General features: G+C 42.4%; 2 protein-coding genes across 2 annotated transcripts; one reads left to right on the forward strand and one right to left on the reverse strand.

Annotated features, from left to right (window-relative positions):
* The first annotated feature begins 644 nt into the window (after nt 1–644).
* On the forward strand, nt 645–11,030 carry ILF2 (interleukin enhancer binding factor 2). The gene is made up of 15 exons (XM_089483075.1): nt 645–748; nt 3,057–3,116; nt 5,432–5,474; nt 5,599–5,703; nt 5,880–5,957; nt 6,100–6,202; nt 6,292–6,357; nt 6,668–6,784; nt 7,005–7,083; nt 8,009–8,096; nt 8,280–8,341; nt 8,603–8,717; nt 9,880–9,970; nt 10,320–10,488; nt 10,892–11,030. The coding sequence occupies exons 1-14, from the start codon at nt 744–746 to the stop codon at nt 10,478–10,480; spliced, it is 1,173 nt and encodes a 390-aa protein (XP_089339201.1). The 5' UTR covers nt 645–743; the 3' UTR covers nt 10,481–10,488; nt 10,892–11,030.
* Nucleotides 11,031–11,274: 244 nt separating this feature from the next.
* LOC149301863 (SNARE-associated protein Snapin-like) lies at nt 11,275–15,742 on the reverse strand. Its single transcript, XM_089483141.1, has 4 exons — nt 15,503–15,742; nt 13,720–13,766; nt 12,805–12,923; nt 11,275–11,725 (listed from the first exon to the last, which is right to left on the reverse strand). The coding sequence occupies exons 1-4, from the start codon at nt 15,688–15,690 to the stop codon at nt 11,621–11,623; spliced, it is 459 nt and encodes a 152-aa protein (XP_089339267.1). The 5' UTR covers nt 15,691–15,742; the 3' UTR covers nt 11,275–11,620.
* Nucleotides 15,743–17,392: the final 1,650 nt, after the last annotated feature.

Here is a 17,392-nt window from a genome sequence, read left to right on the forward strand (position 1 = left end):
GGGGGAAGGAGGCTGGTCCGATTGATAGGCAGTTAGAACAACCAATGAAACTGGGAGTTTAACAGAGGGCGGGCAAAGGTAGAATACGAGACGCTGATTGGGTGAAAGTCGAGTCTAAATGCCTGAGGTGGGATGAAGGCTAGGATGAGCGTCGTAGTGATAGGCAGTGAGAAGAGACAATGAAATCACAGCATTCTAACCGAGGGCGGGTTAAAGTGGAATAGGAGACGCTGATTGGGTGAAAGTATAGGTTAATACCTGGCTAGGAGAGGGGTCCAGGAGAAGTGTCGTAGTGATAGGCAGTGAGCATAACCAATGAAATCACAAAATTCCAACAGAGGGCGGGAAAAGGTTGAATACGAGACGTTGATTGGGTGAAAGTAGGGGGATGTAGGCTAGGATTGGCGTACAGGAGAACGGTGCTAGTGATTGGCAGCAGGCAAACCCAATAAAATCACAAAGTTCTAACTGAGGGCGGGGAAAGGTGGAATACAAGACGTTGATTGGGTGAAACGGTCCTAGTGATTGGCAGCGAGGAGACCCAATGAAATCACATAAAGGGTGGGTGAAAAGTGGAATGCGAGGCGATGATTGGTTGAAGGTCGGGGAACCAATGAGAGCGAGGTTTACTGTCTGCGGGGAACCAATCGCGGCGTCGCTTCTTGCGAGGCGAACCAAAGCGGCGGGCGCAAGGCCGGCTATTCTTTTCCCTTCGGAGCGGTTGACGATAAGTGGAGGGCGCCATGAGGTAAGAACCGGGAGCGAGAGCGGAAAAGTTTAGCGATGCCATTAAATAACCAAAGCCTGGGGCCACGAAGACTGCATTTCCCAGCATCCCCTTCCAGGGCGGCTCAAGCGGCCTCGAAGCAGGTCATTTCTGCAAGTGTGGCTTGGGACACTGTTGTTATGGCCCTGTTTTGGGAGGGAGGGAAGAGATGGGCATTTCATGATGGTTTTGCGTTGGGTTTTTATCGTTATTGTAAGCCGCCTTCGATCCTGAGGGAAAGGCGGGGTAAAAGTAAACGTTACCATTATTACTATGGATATGGTTAATATTATAATGTCATATCATAATATTATGCTAATAATAATAGTAATAGTAATAATGATATTGTTAATAATAATAATAATAGTATTAATATTGCTAATAATGTTATTAATATTGATATTATAAACTTTATAAGGTTATATTATAATATTGGTACTAATAATAATAGCAATATTATTAACAACATTAATATTATTATTAACAAAATTGACATTATTATTGTTAACAATATTATTATTATTGCTATTATTGACATAATGTTATGATTGATATATATATATATATATATATATTATAATATACTGTGATTATTGTTGTCCTTGCTAATACTTAATATTATATTAATTTTATATTAATATTGTTTATATTAATATATATTATATAAAGGTATATATATATATATATATATATATTAATATTTGTATTAATATTTTTGTTGTCATTAATGATATTAAAATAAGTAACACTATATGATTATTAAATAACAAATCCTATTATAATTATTATTAATATTATTGTGACTATTCATGAAAATCAAAAGTAAAGATCTGACTGTATTGACATTTATAATATTTAACATTTATTATTTATTTGATTAATTTCATTTACAGTATTTATACTCCATTATTCAGCCCTAAAGGCTCTCAGAGTGGCTTACAATAATAATAATAATAATAATTAGTATTCATGGCCAATCAACTGTAAAGGGCTGAAGGTATTAACATTTATAATATTTATTATTATTATTATTTTAATCTATTTAGGACATTTATACTCCGCTCTTCAGCCCTAAAGGCTCTCAGGGCACCTTACAATTATTATTATTATTGTGAGTCTCCATGAACAATCAAACCCACAAATGAAAAGCTCTGACCATATTAACATCCATAGCATTTATTATTGTTATTATTATTATTTTAATCTATTTAGGACATTTATACTCCGCTCTTCAGCCCTAAAGGCTCTCAGGGCACCTTACAATTATTATTATTATTATTATTATTATTAATTAGACGGTTCCCTGCCCTCAGGCTGACAATCTAATAATCCAATATTTCATTATTACGTTACATTATTAATATTACAGTCAGCCCTCCTTATCCACTGATTTTTTTATCCACGGATTCAAGCATCCTCGGCTTGAAAACATTCCCAAAAAGTATAAATCCCAAATAGCAAACCTTGGTTTTTCCATCTGATATAAGGGACGCCGTTTTGCTCTGCCATTATACTTAATAGGACTTGAGCGTCCACGGATCTTGTTACTCTCAGGGGATCCTGCAACCAAACCCCAGTGGATTATACCAAGGACCCACTGTAATATAGACTTATTCTGATGTTGTAATTCGAAAGACATAGCCATGTTAGTCTGGGAAATCAGTATCTTGCAGCGCCTTTGAGAAAGAAGAAAGAAGTTGGCGGCAGGAGCCTAAAGTGTTCTTTCCACATTCTCTGGGGTTCGAGGTGAAAACCGTACATTAAAAAACACTACTCTTTTAACCTCGCAGAACACTTCTCTAGGAATCTCCAGGTCCTCCAGTGCAACTCTATGGTCGGCATCTGCCAGACGTTGACCACAGAGTCATGCTGGAGGACCTACAGATGCCTAGGAATCTCTATGTCCTCCAGTGCAACGTTTGATGGAAGTGGACCATAAGGCTGCCCTGGAGGACTTACAAATGCTTAGGGAAATGTTTTCTCTAGGAACGTCTGGGTTCTCCAGCACAACTCTATGGTCAATGTCTGGAAGCGTTGCGCCGGAGGGCCTAGAGATTCCTAGAGAGAACATATTAATCAGAACCTCAAATAGCCAAAGTCGAAAGCTGCAGTTGGAGGTTCAGCTGTACTTCCTATTGACTGGGGAGGTCACAATGTTTGGCCGCAAGCAAGAGGTTGCCCGGCCCGTAAGTATCAGAATGAATGGGGCAGTGAGAAAAATGGAGGCAACAGCGCATCATGGTCCCTGCTTACGCTTACTCCTCTCTCCTTCCTCCTTGGCTTCCTTTAGGGGTGACAGAGGCCGTGGTCGTGGCGGGCGCTTTGGCTCTCGGGGAGGTCCTGGCAGCGGGTAAGTCCCACGCAGAGGTAGGAGTTTGCATCCCGGGGGTCATAGAATCAAAGAAGAGACCCCAAGAAGGGCCATCCAGTCCAACCCCCCTGTCTTGCAGGAACTCTCAGTCAAAGCATCCCGATTGACAGCTGGCCATCCAGCCTCTGCTTAAAGACCTCCAAGGAAGGAGACTCCTCCACTCCCCTCCTTTGGAGACAGTTTAAAGTCCTTACTGTCAGGAAGTTCCTCCTAATGTTGAGCTGGAATCTCTTTTCCTGGAGCTTGCATCCATTGTTATGGGTCCTGTTCTCTGGAGCAGCAGAAAACAAGCTTGCTCCCTCCTCAATATGACGTCCCTTCAAATACTTAAACAGGGCTATCATATCACCTCTTAACCTTCTCTTCTCCAGGCTAAACATCCCCAGCTCCCTGCAGTTTAATATACAGCAGGCTGAAACAATAAAAGGCCCGCCGTGTTCTGGGCCGCCGACGCTGGGCTTTCAAAGAGGCTCACGTTTCGGGGATGCTTTACATCAAAGGGGACTTTACTCCACAAACTTTAAGCAGTTAGACCTAACTTTTATGCATCTTTTCCCCCTGTCTATAGGTTTCTGTGGGTTTTTCTGGCTATGTGGCCATGTTCTAGAAGAGGTTGTTCCCGACGTTTCGCCAGAATAAACTCTTCTAGAACATGGCCACATAAGTCGGAGAAACCCGCAGAAAACTATGGATGCCGGCCATGAAGGCTTTCGACTTCACTTTTTCTTTCCTGTCTGTCGCTTGGCTGTTGTTGAGCATGTTCTCTACAGCTTTTCAGGAAACAGAGTAGAAGCAGCTGGTCATAGATTTTGTTGCCTTAGCTGCTTCCCTGCCTGGGGGGCTTAGTCTGATTTGCAGAAGGAGCTTCTAATCTAGAAGGGTTACCTCTCTGCTCTATTTCTATGTTTTCAGCCTCCTCCGGCCAGTTTAATACCTCCCAGCTCTGCTTCTCATATTCATGTGGCAATAAGGGCTTGTCTCCTCCTAAAGTGGGAGTAGGATCTTATGCTGATGATGCATGGCTCCTTTTCTTCATCTTTATTACCTTTATAGCTAATATATATATGGCTCTGTGCAAGGATTCTCTGCCCTCTCAGTTTTCCTTGATCCTTTGACTTTCTTCCTCAGTTCCCACACCTAAATGGAAGAAATTGATTGAAATGGTTGGTTTTAATCCATGATGAACCACAGCTACTTGATTGAAAGGATGTTTCTTTACAGGGTTTGGAACTCTAGATGTTGGACTGCAGTTCCCAGGAGCCCTCATTATTTCATATGTTGCCTGGGGATGTTGGGGACTGCTGCCCAATGCCATCTGGAGAAACGCATATTTCGCACCATTTTACAGTACGATGTTGCTATTTCCTCTTAGGTCAATTTTGACTTATGGCAACCCTGTGAATGAAACCAGTGAGAGAGAGTATAGAATAGTAGGGTATTAAGATAGAATCGTAGAGTTGGAAGAGACCCCAAGGGCCATCCAGTCCAACCCCATTCTGCCATACAGGAACTCTCAATGAGGGAAAGGAACCTTTTCTAAACACCTCAGTTGTTCGAAATTACCTGTATTTCAAGAGCTGTTTTGGCTTTTTTCTTTCAATATGTGGGTAGCGGAGTTGGAAAGAGTTAAATAGCAAAAATGTGGACTCCTGCCCATTCTAATCCCATTCGTACCAGTGGCCTCTGATGCCAGTAGACTACTTCTCCCATTGTCATGACTTTAGGTCTTGCTGGCTGAGAATAATAAGAGTTGGTATCTTACTAACATTGGGGGAGCCGCAAGCCCACCAACAGTGCATCAGTAAGTAAAAGCTATCTCTTCTCTTAGGTGCAAGGCTTCATCTAGAAATGGGAGTGAATGGCTAAATGGGTCATAATGGCAATGTACTGGCTTTGGATGTACAGCCTACTCCTAACCAAGGTTACTTGGCTCAAAGTTGTTGCTTTCTACACACTTGGAAGCAATCCCTAGTAAATCTACAGGGGCTTGTGACAGAGAAAAATATGTCCAAGTGAGGATCAGATGCTTCCTAGCTATAAAAATCTCATGTAAGTCGGCGTTCTTTGCATCAACGAATCTCACCCTTTGTTCGTCCAGACCATTTGGACTTCAAGAATCCTTAAGCATTGGCCATGCTGGTTAGGGTTTCTGTAAGTTGACATTCAAAACATCTGGAAGGCCAAAGGTAGAGAATCGCATCCCGTTATTTCAGCAGCCTGTGAGGTAGGCCGTTGCTTGGGATTTCATTGGGACTGAAATCTCAAGGCTCTCCTCTTCGTTAACTGTGTTTCAGGTTCCGGCCCTTCGTGCCTCACATCCCTTTTGACTTCTATGTGGTAAGTTGTCTTGAGTTAAACAGGGTAGGTTTTGATTGAACATTAAAGTGGTTTCCACTGAAAATTAATGTCATGGGACCTGTATGTCGGAAGGTCTTTAATGAAGTTGTTCTCCTGTCTTCAGTGTGAGATGGCTTTCCCCCGGGTGAAGCCAGCTCCAGATGAGACTGCCTTCAGCGAAGCCTTGCTGAAGAGAAACCAGGACCTTGCACCAACTTCTGCTGAACAGGTACAGCCTGCATTACTATTATTGTTGCAGTATGTATGTTTTAATAGTTAATGGTTTTAATTTGATGTTTTAGGAGAGTATGGGGACATGGGGTTTTGTACGTATCTTTTAATCTGTAAGCTGGGCTATAAATGAAAGGGCACAGTCATGTCATGGTCCCCTTTTTCTTTTCCTAGGCTTCGATCCTCTCTCTGGTGACCAAGATTAACAATGTGATTGACAATTTGATCGTGGCGCCAGGAACATTTGAAGTGGTGAGTCCTCTGCCCTCAGGTCCCTGGGGTTATACACTTACTTGTTAAAAGTAGCAGAGTTACCAAAGCCTCAAAGTTACTAATCCTTGCTCATATATCCATGCACTTTCATTCATACTTTTTCTCCCTCTCACCTGACCAGCAAATTGAAGAGGTTCGCCAGGTGGGGTCCTACAAGAAAGGCACCATGATGACAGGCCATAATGTGGCAGATTTAGTTGTGATCCTGAAAATCTTGCCCACGTGTGAGTGTCCCTTTTCATTCCAGGGGGAAATGGGGTGAGCTTACACTAAGTATTCTTGAATGAGTTTTGACTTCGGTTTCCTTCTGCAGTGGAAGCTGTTGCTGCCTTGGGAAACAAAGTGGTGGAGAGCCTGAGGACACAGGATCCTGCTGAAGGTTGGTTCTGCAGCGTCTTCTAATACTTTCTTTAGCGCATGAGCCACCTAGCGCTTCCTTAGAAGCAAAACGGTCCAGGGGAAAAGACACACGTATTCAATTGCCAGGAATCAGTGGGACACTTAGATTTAAGGAGGAGCCAGACTTTCAGCTCCAAATACAACTGATTGAATCATAAGCTCAAAATGAAGCCCAGGGACTTGTGTAAAATACAACACTAAGAGAAATACCAAGTATTAAGATCTGTAGTGGTTTTAAATAACTTTTTGTTTCTCTTCCCGGTTCACCCTTCTTGGTTTTTCTCCCCTAGTACTGACTATGCTCACCAACGAAACTGGTTTTGAGATTAGCTCTGCTGATGCGACAGTGAAGATCCTGATCACCACTGTGCCCCCCAATCTCCGCAAACTGGACCCAGAGTTGCACTGTAAGGAAACCTGGCTGCAGTCTTTTCTTGGGGACAAGTAAGGAGTGAGATGGGAAGAAGTTGAGACTTGGGCTCAAGTTATCGAATAGAAAACAGCAATTGGGCTAAAACAGCATTACGTGTTTCTTGTGGTGGGCTGAGATATCGCTGGACTAGCAGGTGGGACCTGGGCCCTTACTTTCCTTCTTTATTCTCTTCCTCTACCCTATTCCCCAACTAGTGGACATTAAAGTCCTGCAGAGTGCCCTGGCTGCCATCCGACATGCCCGCTGGTTTGAGGAGAACGCCTCCCAGTCCACGTAAGTCTCCATTTCTCTTGTGTTCGGGTAGGTGTTTTTATCCCTGGGTTTGGAGTTGTGTGGCCCTTGTTCTAGATCAGGGGAGGCAGCTGCAGGAGGGGCAGACAGGTGGACCAAACCATTATGGTTTGATATGACATCATGACACCTCTGGCTTCCATTTTGTCTGATATTTGGAGGTTTTTTGTGGGGGGGGGATAAACTTTTCTTTTGTGGTAGGGTAAATGTGGCTGGTTTTCTAGTAAAAATGTGGTTGAAAAATTGGGGTTTGGAGAGCTTCAGGGGCTTTATTTGGGGGTTCCCAGGCCTATATGCAACCTATGGGCCACACTTTCCCCATCCCATTCTAGATGATGTTGGACTACAACCCAATAGACCTAGCTAGTGGTCAGGAATGCTGGTAGTTACAGTTCAACACAACTGGAGTAACATCTGGAGTTTCCACCTCTGCTTTATTCCATTGTGTGAGAAAAGGAGAAAGGCTTGTGCCCTGCCTTGTTTGGGCTGTGTTACATTCCGAACCATTGTTCAATGTGTTGCAGCAGGAAATATTACCATTATCTTACCCTGACTAGCATTTTCTTTTGACTGTTCATTCTGATGTTCTGGATCCAGGTCCTGCTCTTGTCAAAACTTATATCTTGGGGGTATATGCACTGGCATACTTAAAATACCAGTCTGCTTGTGCTTTTAAGATCTCTATCATGGAGGCTCCATGTAACTGTCTTAGCTGCCTTTCCTCTTTCGTGAATTTGCCTAATCCACCAGTGTGGACTGGTTCCATTTTGTGAAGAAGTACTTCCTCGAGTTAGGTCTGAATTTACAGCTGTCCAAGTTCTTTTGTGGAGGAGAGGCAACCCACAGCCTAGTGTTAGAGAATAGCTGCCATGTAATGTTCTGGGATGACACTGCTTTCTTTTTTCAGGGTGAAGGTCTTAATCCGTCTGTTAAAGGACCTTAGGATGCGGTTCCCAGGCTTTGAGCCCCTCACACCTTGGATTCTTGACCTGCTTGTACGTGGAAGGATTGGGGATTGTGGGGGAACTGGCTCTCCAGCTGGGGTTTAGTGTTTCATATTGGCTGCATCTTTTCACATCGTTCCTTTGGGTTGCGCTATAAAGTATCCTATGTATGTGGTTCAGAGGGCATGGCCTTCCCTTACTAGAGAGTCCTAACCAGCTTATCTCTTCTTTCAGGGGCATTATGCGGTGATGAACAACCCAACCCGGCAGCCTTTGGCTCTCAACGTTGCCTATAGGTATGACTGAAAGCAGCATCATTTTCCTGAAAGTTCACACAAGAGGGGAAAAGAATCTATTGACTGAAAAGTAGGGATTAGAATTGCATGGTGTCACACTGCAACTCTCAGCATCCTTCACCATTAATGAAGACGGCAACTCTTCACCATCTTCACCCATGTCATACTCACACGTATATTCATTGGATTGTTTAGTCTGAACTAGCAGGCAAGGAGAGAACGAGTGCTCCCTGAGATCCTAACGTTGTTGCTTTTTCATAGGCGCTGCCTTCAGATCTTGGCAGCAGGGCTCTTCCTTCCTGGATCTGTCGGCATCACTGATCCCTGTGAGAGCGGGAACTTCCGAGTCCACACAGTCATGACCCTGGAACAGCAGGTAATCTTTTTCTTGTTACAAGGGGCAGTGATGAGGACTGGTCGGGTGGCTGAGAAGCCTACAAATTAGCCCATTGGAACAAAATACTCCTGCTAGTATTGTCCTTAGTAAGTGAAAACTTCCTACAACAATCCTGCCATCCCCCAAAACACAGACAGCTCCGTGAGTTTGGACTCTGCTTATTAAGGAAGATTGAGAAAAGCAGCAGCAATTAAATGGAAATTGCGGGAGTTGCAAAACAGAATTGCAGTAATCATAAAATATTCATTACTTTAAAGCAGTGGTCCCCAAACTGTGCTCTTTAAGGGATTTTGGACTTCAGCTCCCAGAATCCCAGACTATTGGCCAACATGGCTGAGGCTTCTGGGAGCTGGAGTCCAGTATCTCTTAAAGGGCACAGTTTGGGGACCTCTGCTTTAAAGGAATGCTTGTTCTCTAGCTTCTTACCTGATTTTATTACAGTTTTGATACCAATTGTTTCATACTGGGCTTTCTCTTAAGCCATTTTTTGGAAGAATGTTCAAGGACCACCACATGTTATGGTGGATTTTATTTTTTTAGTGTAATTTGTTTTCTATTTTATCGTTGCTGGTTGTTTAGGGATTGCTTATACTGAGGTTTCTATCTTATTTTTTAGCTGAATTTCAGCATGGCTATTTCTATTAACAGTCCATACATATTCAACAAAGTTCAAATTGAAGCTGCTATGCTGACAGAAGAAAAATGCATTTCATACTTGTGTGATTTTAAACTATTTGAGATCATTCCTGTAATGCGATCTATAATAATATTTTTTGAATGATAGTCAGGGAAATGGAAAATCACAATTTTGGTGGCAACCCTGTCCTAGCACTCATGACTAAAATATGTTGCATGTAATAGCAAGGATTGTATATTAAACATAAACCCCTATGTTTAATATACACTGTACTTGTCAGGGCTTTCTGAACATTAGAAAAGCAGAAGGTAGAGCCAGTATGTATGAGAGGCAAATACATCTTTATGCATACTGTTAAAAACAAGCATGCCATTAAGATGGGCTCACTTCTCAGAAAGTACTGATCATACTAGTGATGTCTTAGGCAAGGGAAAGTCTTGAAGGTACAAATGCTGTGATATTAATGACGTTAATCCCTCTGCCTTTTTTTCTACCACCTGCTAGGACATGGTTTGCTACACGGCTCAAACCCTTGTCCGCATTCTCTCTCACGGCGGGTACCGGAAGATCCTCGGTCAAGAAGGCGATGCCAACTGTAAGTGGGGAGCCTTGGATGCTGGCAGTAGGAAGGTAGCAGTGTTGGGCATGTGTGTATAGGCACTGGGATGTACATAAATACAGAGTATGAAATACTCATAAATTAGCAAAATCAAAGAGGCTTCTTAGAGTTCAAGACCTTATTGCACCTTTGCAACAGAACTAAACATTAAAAAAGTTGTAACATTAGGGTTTGGCAGTGTAATAGCTCTCCAGATTTGGGACTTGAATAGCCTAGCCAGCATATAGCCAATACTGAAGGGATCGTGGGAGTTGCAGTGTGATAGTGCAGACATGGTGTGAATCCCTAAAGGGTGTCCCACCAGCTTTGTGGGTTTGCTTCACAGATTTGGCGACTGAAATGTCCACCTGGGATGGAGTGATTGTGACCCCGTCGGAGAAGGCGTATGAGAAGCCACCTGAAAAGAAGGAAGGGGAAGAGGAGGAGGAGAACCAGGAAGAGACTGCTACTGCAGAGGAGGAGGAGAACATGGAAACTCAGGACTGACCTCCCAGGTATGAGTAACAGTGTAGGAAAGGCAGGAGGGAACACTGGAAGGGCCCTTTGGAGTCTTTCATCCCTGCAGATGGAACTACAACTCATCCAACACATGCAAATGGATGCTCATGGTCAACATTTCTCTTCTTGTGGTAGTCAGGCTGTTTTATCTGTTACCCAGCCACCCATCTCTTATTCTGTTACATGTAATATCATGATAGCTGCCAAGTTCATGTGAATGTCAGGAGGAGTTGGATGTTAGAAAGACTGCTGTCGTGTTTCTCAAGGCTGGGGTGTCTGAGGATTTACTCTGCCCTTTCAATTACTGGGAAGCATACATGCAAATTTAATCGTCTTTTTGTATACTAATGGGGCGGACACTGAGCATGTATACAAAGACTCTTTGCTTCTCTTTTTCAGGGGAATTCTCCTTGCCCCAATTACCTAATGGACAAAACACCTGATGAAGTTGTAGTTCAGGACCAAGCCTGCATCCGCCTCTTGTGTTATTTCTATTTGTTTTTATAGTTCTTGCCATTAAAATGGTGTTTTCCTTTAAGTCGTTGGTGGTTTGTCAGTGTTGGATCTCATGTTTTGTAAGTAATGTTGTCCATCTTTCCCCAAAATGGCAGTTTCCTCTTGTGAAGGATAGCTCCTGACCCATTCCTAGCAGGTAGGGGAAGTTCAGTCCCTGTACTGGGAGGAATGTGGGGTATAAATAAACACAATAATAATAGAGGAAGGGGAAGATCTCTGGGCTCTTGCTATTATTTTGCCTCATTAAGAGAGAAAAAGAGTCAACATTAGTTAGCAGTTAATTTTATTGCACCAATAGGCAGCAGTATCCTTGCCCATCTTGTGTTACTCGCGAACCTTAGGCAGACTCTAATTGCACCAACTCTGTGTTAAAGAGTATCTCCGGGAAGCATTTCAGGGATTTTCAGTGACCAAGGACATCCCAACCCCAGGCAAGCTAAGAAGGGTCCCATGTGTAGCACTTTCCTTCTACAACCGGGCTTTCCTTGCACCATGCAGTCCAGTTCAATTCCCTCCAGGCTGTGTTCACACAGCAGCAGTACCTGCAAATAAAAACGCTGCGGCGGCAGGAACAGCACATTACTCCAGTGTCCATTTCCCTAGGCATCTTCCTCACTTGCTAGGAGAGCCCTGGGGATAGGTGCCGCTCGCTTCAAGCATGGCCTTCCGGCGGGCAGTTTCCTTCCCTACGTTGTGGTTGAGCCTTCTCAGCCGTTCCTGTAAAGACGAATTCAGGAAAAGTTTCACCTTAAGATTAGGCCAGACATCGGTTACAGTTGAAGTTTGTAATCCTTTTGGGGAAAGCCTTCTAGACTAGGTAAAGCAGGCATTCCAAAGTGTATTCCCAACCCTCCCAATTCAATTTCTGTATCTTTGGGGCATTTTTTTTTTTTTGCCCCCAAACACCCCAAAGAGGGTAACACAATCCTAAAATGAAACCAGAGGTGTTGTCATATCCCTTCTGGTTTTGTTTCTGAAGCACTCTTGTGTCCTGCTAAGCCCCCCATGTAAAGCTTCATTCTGTCTTCCCATCTCTAAAGTCCTTGCATGAGTTGTTCTCTCATGACTCTCACCATCTTCAAAGAATGAGTTTCCAGTGAGGATGGTGGCAAGGAGAAAAGTCTCTCCAGAGATTGAAACAAATAATGTGTGAGACAGCAACATGTATTGTAGGGTTTAGGTACAGGGAAGAAGGACTGACTTAGTTAAATCAGTTAGGACACAATCCAGTGGTGTATTTTGGTATCTAAGGCCCCATACAGACAGGACAAAATAAAGCTGCTTTGGGTCACTTTGGAGGTATGCTGTTTAAAGGATGCATGCATCCTAAGAGGATGGAAGCTGCGCCAAAGCCACACTCAAGTCCTAAGGAGTGAAACACCATTTTAGCGCAGCTTCTGGCCTCTTTAAGATGCCTGTGTCATTTAAACAGCATACCTCCAAAGTGACCAAAGCAGCTTTATTTTGGCCTGTCTGTATGGGGCCTTTAGTGACTAGAATTTGGACACACTCTGTTCACAAAACCTGGATGACTTTCCCAACCATCTGGGATTAGGTTTTTAGGGTGCACTAAGGGTTGCAGGAAAAACAGATTCTAGACACAGCAGTTTGCTCCAGCTGAAGAGCCTCACTATACTATACCCTATCCATTAAAAGTGTAAATATCTTAGACCTTAGCTCTGACTTTCACATGCAAGAGTAACAAATGGTACAGATTCCCAATGTATGTCTGTAGTGACAGGTGTGAAAAAGCTCACTTTTGACGCTACTAAAGTGAGGCCCTCCCTCCAACACACCTGGGCGTTCTGCAGTATGTTGTTCACAAGGACGACCCTGCGCCGGGCGTTGAGCAGTTTCTTGACATAAGGGTCTAAATCGAGGGCGACTTTCTGGTCCTCATTGATTCGGCAGAGTTCTGGTAGGGAAAGAGAAATGGATCAGGAACATCTTCAGCTAAAGCATCAGGTTCCAGACCTTTGGCAAGATCTAAATTAGCCTCTCCTCCACCTAGAGCAAAAGGGGAAACTTTGATCATACAGATGTTTTGGAGGAGCATACTGGGTTGTATTTTGAAACACAGGGCAAGAGGTTGCTATCTGTGACCCACAGCACAGAGATCTCCCTGTAATTGGGATGAGCATCAGACGCACAAATGAGTTTGATATAGAACTGAGCTACTAGCTTAACAATTCACACTGCCAGTTTCCTTGTGCCAGGCAAAAGGACCAATACAGGTGGAGGGTTTTTGCCAGGGAAGCATGGGGGGAGCAGACTATGTATTGTTTCTAGAAGTAAAGAAGACCCTCCATATTTGGGGGTTGGGGTTAGGGGCACAGGACCCCCGTGAAAGTGGAAAAACCACAAATTGGAAAACACCTTTTAACCTGAGAGAACACCTCTAGGAATATCAAGGTCCTCCAGAGCAACTCTGTGGTCAACATCTGCCAGACATTGACCACAGAATTGGAGGAGGAGGTTCAAAAAAGGAGTGGAGTGTTCTCTCTAGGCATCTCTAGGTGCTTCAGTGCAACATTTGGTTGAAGTTGACCATATTGAATGGCCATCTGTCAGGGATGCTTCGATCGTGAGTTCCTGCATGGCAGAAGGTTGGACTGGATGGCCCTTGGGGGTCTCTTCCAACTCTTGGATTATATGAGGATTATGTATGTATGTATATGAGGCAAAATATCCCTCCCTCCCCAGTAACTTACCTGTGGCCAAGCTGTCAATGTGTTCGCGCAGCTCCACTTGACTCTCCCTGCCAAAGGGAAACATGGATTTAATAGCTTTGTCGACACTTCTTTTTACAGCACTTATGTCCCTCTCCGCTGCAGGAAAGGGTCTTGCAATGAGTTACTTACCCATTGAAACAAGTCAGTTCCTTCCTTGGGATTTCATCCACAAACGACAGTCGCTCAGCAATGGATTGAACAGGGACAGTGGCTTCCTGGCACACTGCACATGTTTCCACACTATCTTGACCCCATCCTCCTATATTCCCTTATTCTCCCCACCTGAAGACTAGGTTCCAATCCCAAACTGGTCTTGCCACCTCTCTTCCATATCCAAAGGGCTAGTTCTTTGCCCAGAAAGGACCATCCTTAAAACTGGAGTTGCTGCTTCGTTGCCATCTCCAAAGGACTGTGAATCTGAATTGACATCCTCACATACCAATGGCATTGTGTGTGTGGATGTGTGGATGTATGTATGTGTATGTCCCTGGCTTCCATTCCTCTCATTGCATCTGAAGAAATAGACTGAAGTCTCCAAAAGCTCCTGCTGCCAACTTCTTTCTTTCAGTGAGTCTCAAAAAGTACTATAGGAGCTACCATAGAATAAAAATTACTACCATAGCATCTCTCTACATTATTATTATTATTACTACTACTTGCTGTTCACCGCTATGATCTTTCGAATAGCGGTATATAAATAAAACAAATTATTACTACTATTATTATATCCAAATGCATGTGAGGAAGTTGGCTGAAGTCAAGGAAAGCTCCTGCTGCCAACTCCTTTCATTTAGTGAGTCTCAAAGGTCCTACAAGATCTCTGTACATGTTGACTTTACAGACTATTATTACATTTGAATAATAATAATAATAATAATAATAATAATAATAATAATAATAATATGCATCTCAGGAAGCAGACTGAAGCCTAGGAAAGCTCCTGCTGCCAATTCCTTTCTTTCAGTGAGTCTCAAAAGTGCTACAAGAGCTCTCTAAAATACTGATTCTACAGACTAAGGTCCAAAACACACACATACACACATACACACATACTATATATATATATATATATATATATATATATATACACACACACATTATATATATTAAATTTTATATATGTTAACATATATATTATAATATTATATTATACATAATATATAATATAATATAAAATAATAAATAAAAGTAATATGTAATAATCTAAATAATTATTTTATATTATAATATTATATATATATATAAATTTTATATATCTATCTAATATTGTGTATATAAATATATAATATTATATATTATATTATATTTAAAATAATAATATATTATAATGTTATATATAATAATGTATAATATAAAATAATATAAAATAATATAATAATAATATGCAATATGTAATAATATAAATATATTATTTTATATTATATAAATATAATAATATTATATATATATATATATATATATTGTGTATATAAATGTATATTATATGTTATAACATTATATATAAAATAATACAGTATATTATAACGTTATATATAATAATGCATAATATAAAGTAATATATAATGATGATGATGATGATGATGATGATGTAATATCATCATCTAGCTTTAAAAGCCCTGCAGTTGCTCGGAGCCCTGTCTGAATGGTGTGGGATTCTGGGGTTGGGGACTCATTCTGGGACCTGGACCAAAGACCAAATCCCCGGATGCTAGAGCCCTGGCGCAAGGCATTCTGGGCCAATTCCCTCCTCCTCCTCTCTCACCTGACGGCGTGGACGTGGCTGTCCAGCTGCCTGACGGCCGGGCGCAGGAACTCCAGCAGCCCTTCGGCGAAGAGGTCGCGAGCCCCAGGACCCGACGCCCCCGCCGGACTCACCGGCACCGAGACAGCGGCGGCGGCGGCGGCAGCAGGAGCTGTAGACGCTGGAGCAGCAGAAGCCGCCGACGCCATTTTGTCCCTTGGCCTCAGGCTGTGTCTGTCCACAGCGGGGGCCGCAAAGGCTGACGGGAAAATAGGAAGGCAGGAAAGGAAAGACAGAGCGGCGCAGGCGAATACGGCTGAGATCTCGCGAGAATTCCTGAGGGAACGCGCTCGCCCGCGGCGCAAAGGATGGTGGGAAATGAAGTCCCTGAGGGAAAGGGCTGTGCACACACACCAGTGTTGCCAACAAGCCTCGAAGATAATTCCCCAAACGTTTGGCCAAAACTCACCAAATACCCCCCCCCCAATATCTCACCAAATACTTAATTCAGCTCTTTACCATGAAAACCAATCACCAAAATCACACCAAAGGCTCTGAAAAGTACCCATTTTGGTGTGAAAGTCACCAGATTGGCAACACACATCAGTGTAGTTGTTAATGGTGTGTGTGTGTATATAATGTATACATTTATATAATTGTATATAATTATATATGTGTAATGTATGTATATATATATATATACAAATTGTATTGCTTTATGTATAGTGTATATATGTGTGTGTGTGTGTATAATTGTAGTTTTTAATGCTGCATAGATGTTATATATGCATGTTGCGTGTTATAGTTTAATGTGTGTTACACAAATATATTGTGTTCATATATTAGTTTTTTATATAATTGTATTGTTAATATTGTAGGTTACATATGTGTATTGTATGTGTATATGTGAATACAGTGGTACCCCGGGATACGAATTACCCGGGGTACGAATTTTTCGGGATACGAATAAATCCCATAGGGATTTATTGTTTCGGGTTACGAAGGTTTTTTCGGGTTACGAAAAAACCCCGGCGCTGTTTTAAATGGAGCCGCGGCGGAGCCGCGGCTTTTTTTCCATTAGCGCCTATGGGAATTCGGCTTACGAAGGTTTTTCGGGTTACGAAATTAACCGCGGAACGAATTAATTTCGTAACCCGGGGGACCACTGTACATATATATTACTATTGTTTTTAATGTTGTATGTTCTATATGTACGTTGTGTGTATATATAATTGTTTTACTGATATTTATAATATAGTTTTACTTATATTATTAATGTTGTATGTGTGTGTGTATATACATACATGTTATATATGTATAATGTGTGTGTGTATTTTTGATAGTGTGGGAAGAGGAGAGCAATAGCCTTGTTGGTTTGTTGCCACTAAACCCACCATGAAAAAGAGCCCTGTGGTAAACGCTACCAAAATGTATCTCATGTTGGCCAAACCCTTCAGAGTGCCTCCATTTTTTAGGGTCTTTTTTTGGCAACTCTGAAGGCCCATAGTTGCTCATTTATCTCCACTTGGGGCTGTGAGAATCCGCTGGTTTCCTATCCGCCCCCCAAACCTGAGTTTGAGTCCCCACATGTCTGGAGAATACAAGTTTCCAAACACTAGATAGGAAGGTGTGGAGTCTTGGAATTTGTTATTACCGTTTATACTTGACTATAGGTCAACCTTGTGCATGTGACTAAAATTTCTAAACCTATACATGCGCATACACAGTATTTGTATGTCATTTCACGGGGGGAAATGTTCGAACAGCCACCAGCTTGGCAAAGCGACAGAGGCCAGACTAGGTTTACCATGAGTCTCTTCCTTAATGTCCACCTGCACCAGAAACGTCTTTTGGCCTGTCTGTTTGGGCCCTAAAATGTCCAAAATACATTAGTAGATCATCCCAGGGCCT

Source organism: Sceloporus occidentalis, unplaced genomic scaffold, assembly GCF_023333645.1.
Source record: "Sceloporus occidentalis isolate IW3139 unplaced genomic scaffold, rSceOcc1.0.p SCAF_20, whole genome shotgun sequence".
NCBI lineage: Eukaryota > Metazoa > Chordata > Lepidosauria > Squamata > Phrynosomatidae > Sceloporus > Sceloporus occidentalis.

What these genes read in the sequence shown, in the direction of transcription:
- ILF2 (XM_089483075.1), top strand. An exon ending in CCTGAAAATCTTGCCCACGT is followed by an intron (nt 6,203 to 6,291) that starts GTGAGTGTCCCT and finishes TTCCTTCTGCAG; the next exon opens with TGGAAGCTGTTGCTGCCTTG. An exon ending in GAGAACGCCTCCCAGTCCAC is followed by an intron (nt 7,084 to 8,008) that starts GTAAGTCTCCAT and finishes TTCTTTTTTCAG; the next exon opens with GGTGAAGGTCTTAATCCGTC.
- LOC149301863 (XM_089483141.1), bottom strand. Translation starts at nt 15,690, where the DNA reads ATGGCGTCGGCGGCTTCTGCTGCTCCAGCGTCTACAGCTCCTGCTGCC. An exon ending in CATTGACAGCTTGGCCACAG is followed by an intron (nt 12,924 to 13,719) that starts GTAAGTTACTGG and finishes TTTCCCTACCAG; the next exon opens with AACTCTGCCGAATCAATGAG. An exon ending in ACATACTGCAGAACGCCCAG is followed by an intron (nt 11,726 to 12,804) that starts GTGTGTTGGAGG and finishes TCGTCTTTACAG; the next exon opens with GAACGGCTGAGAAGGCTCAA.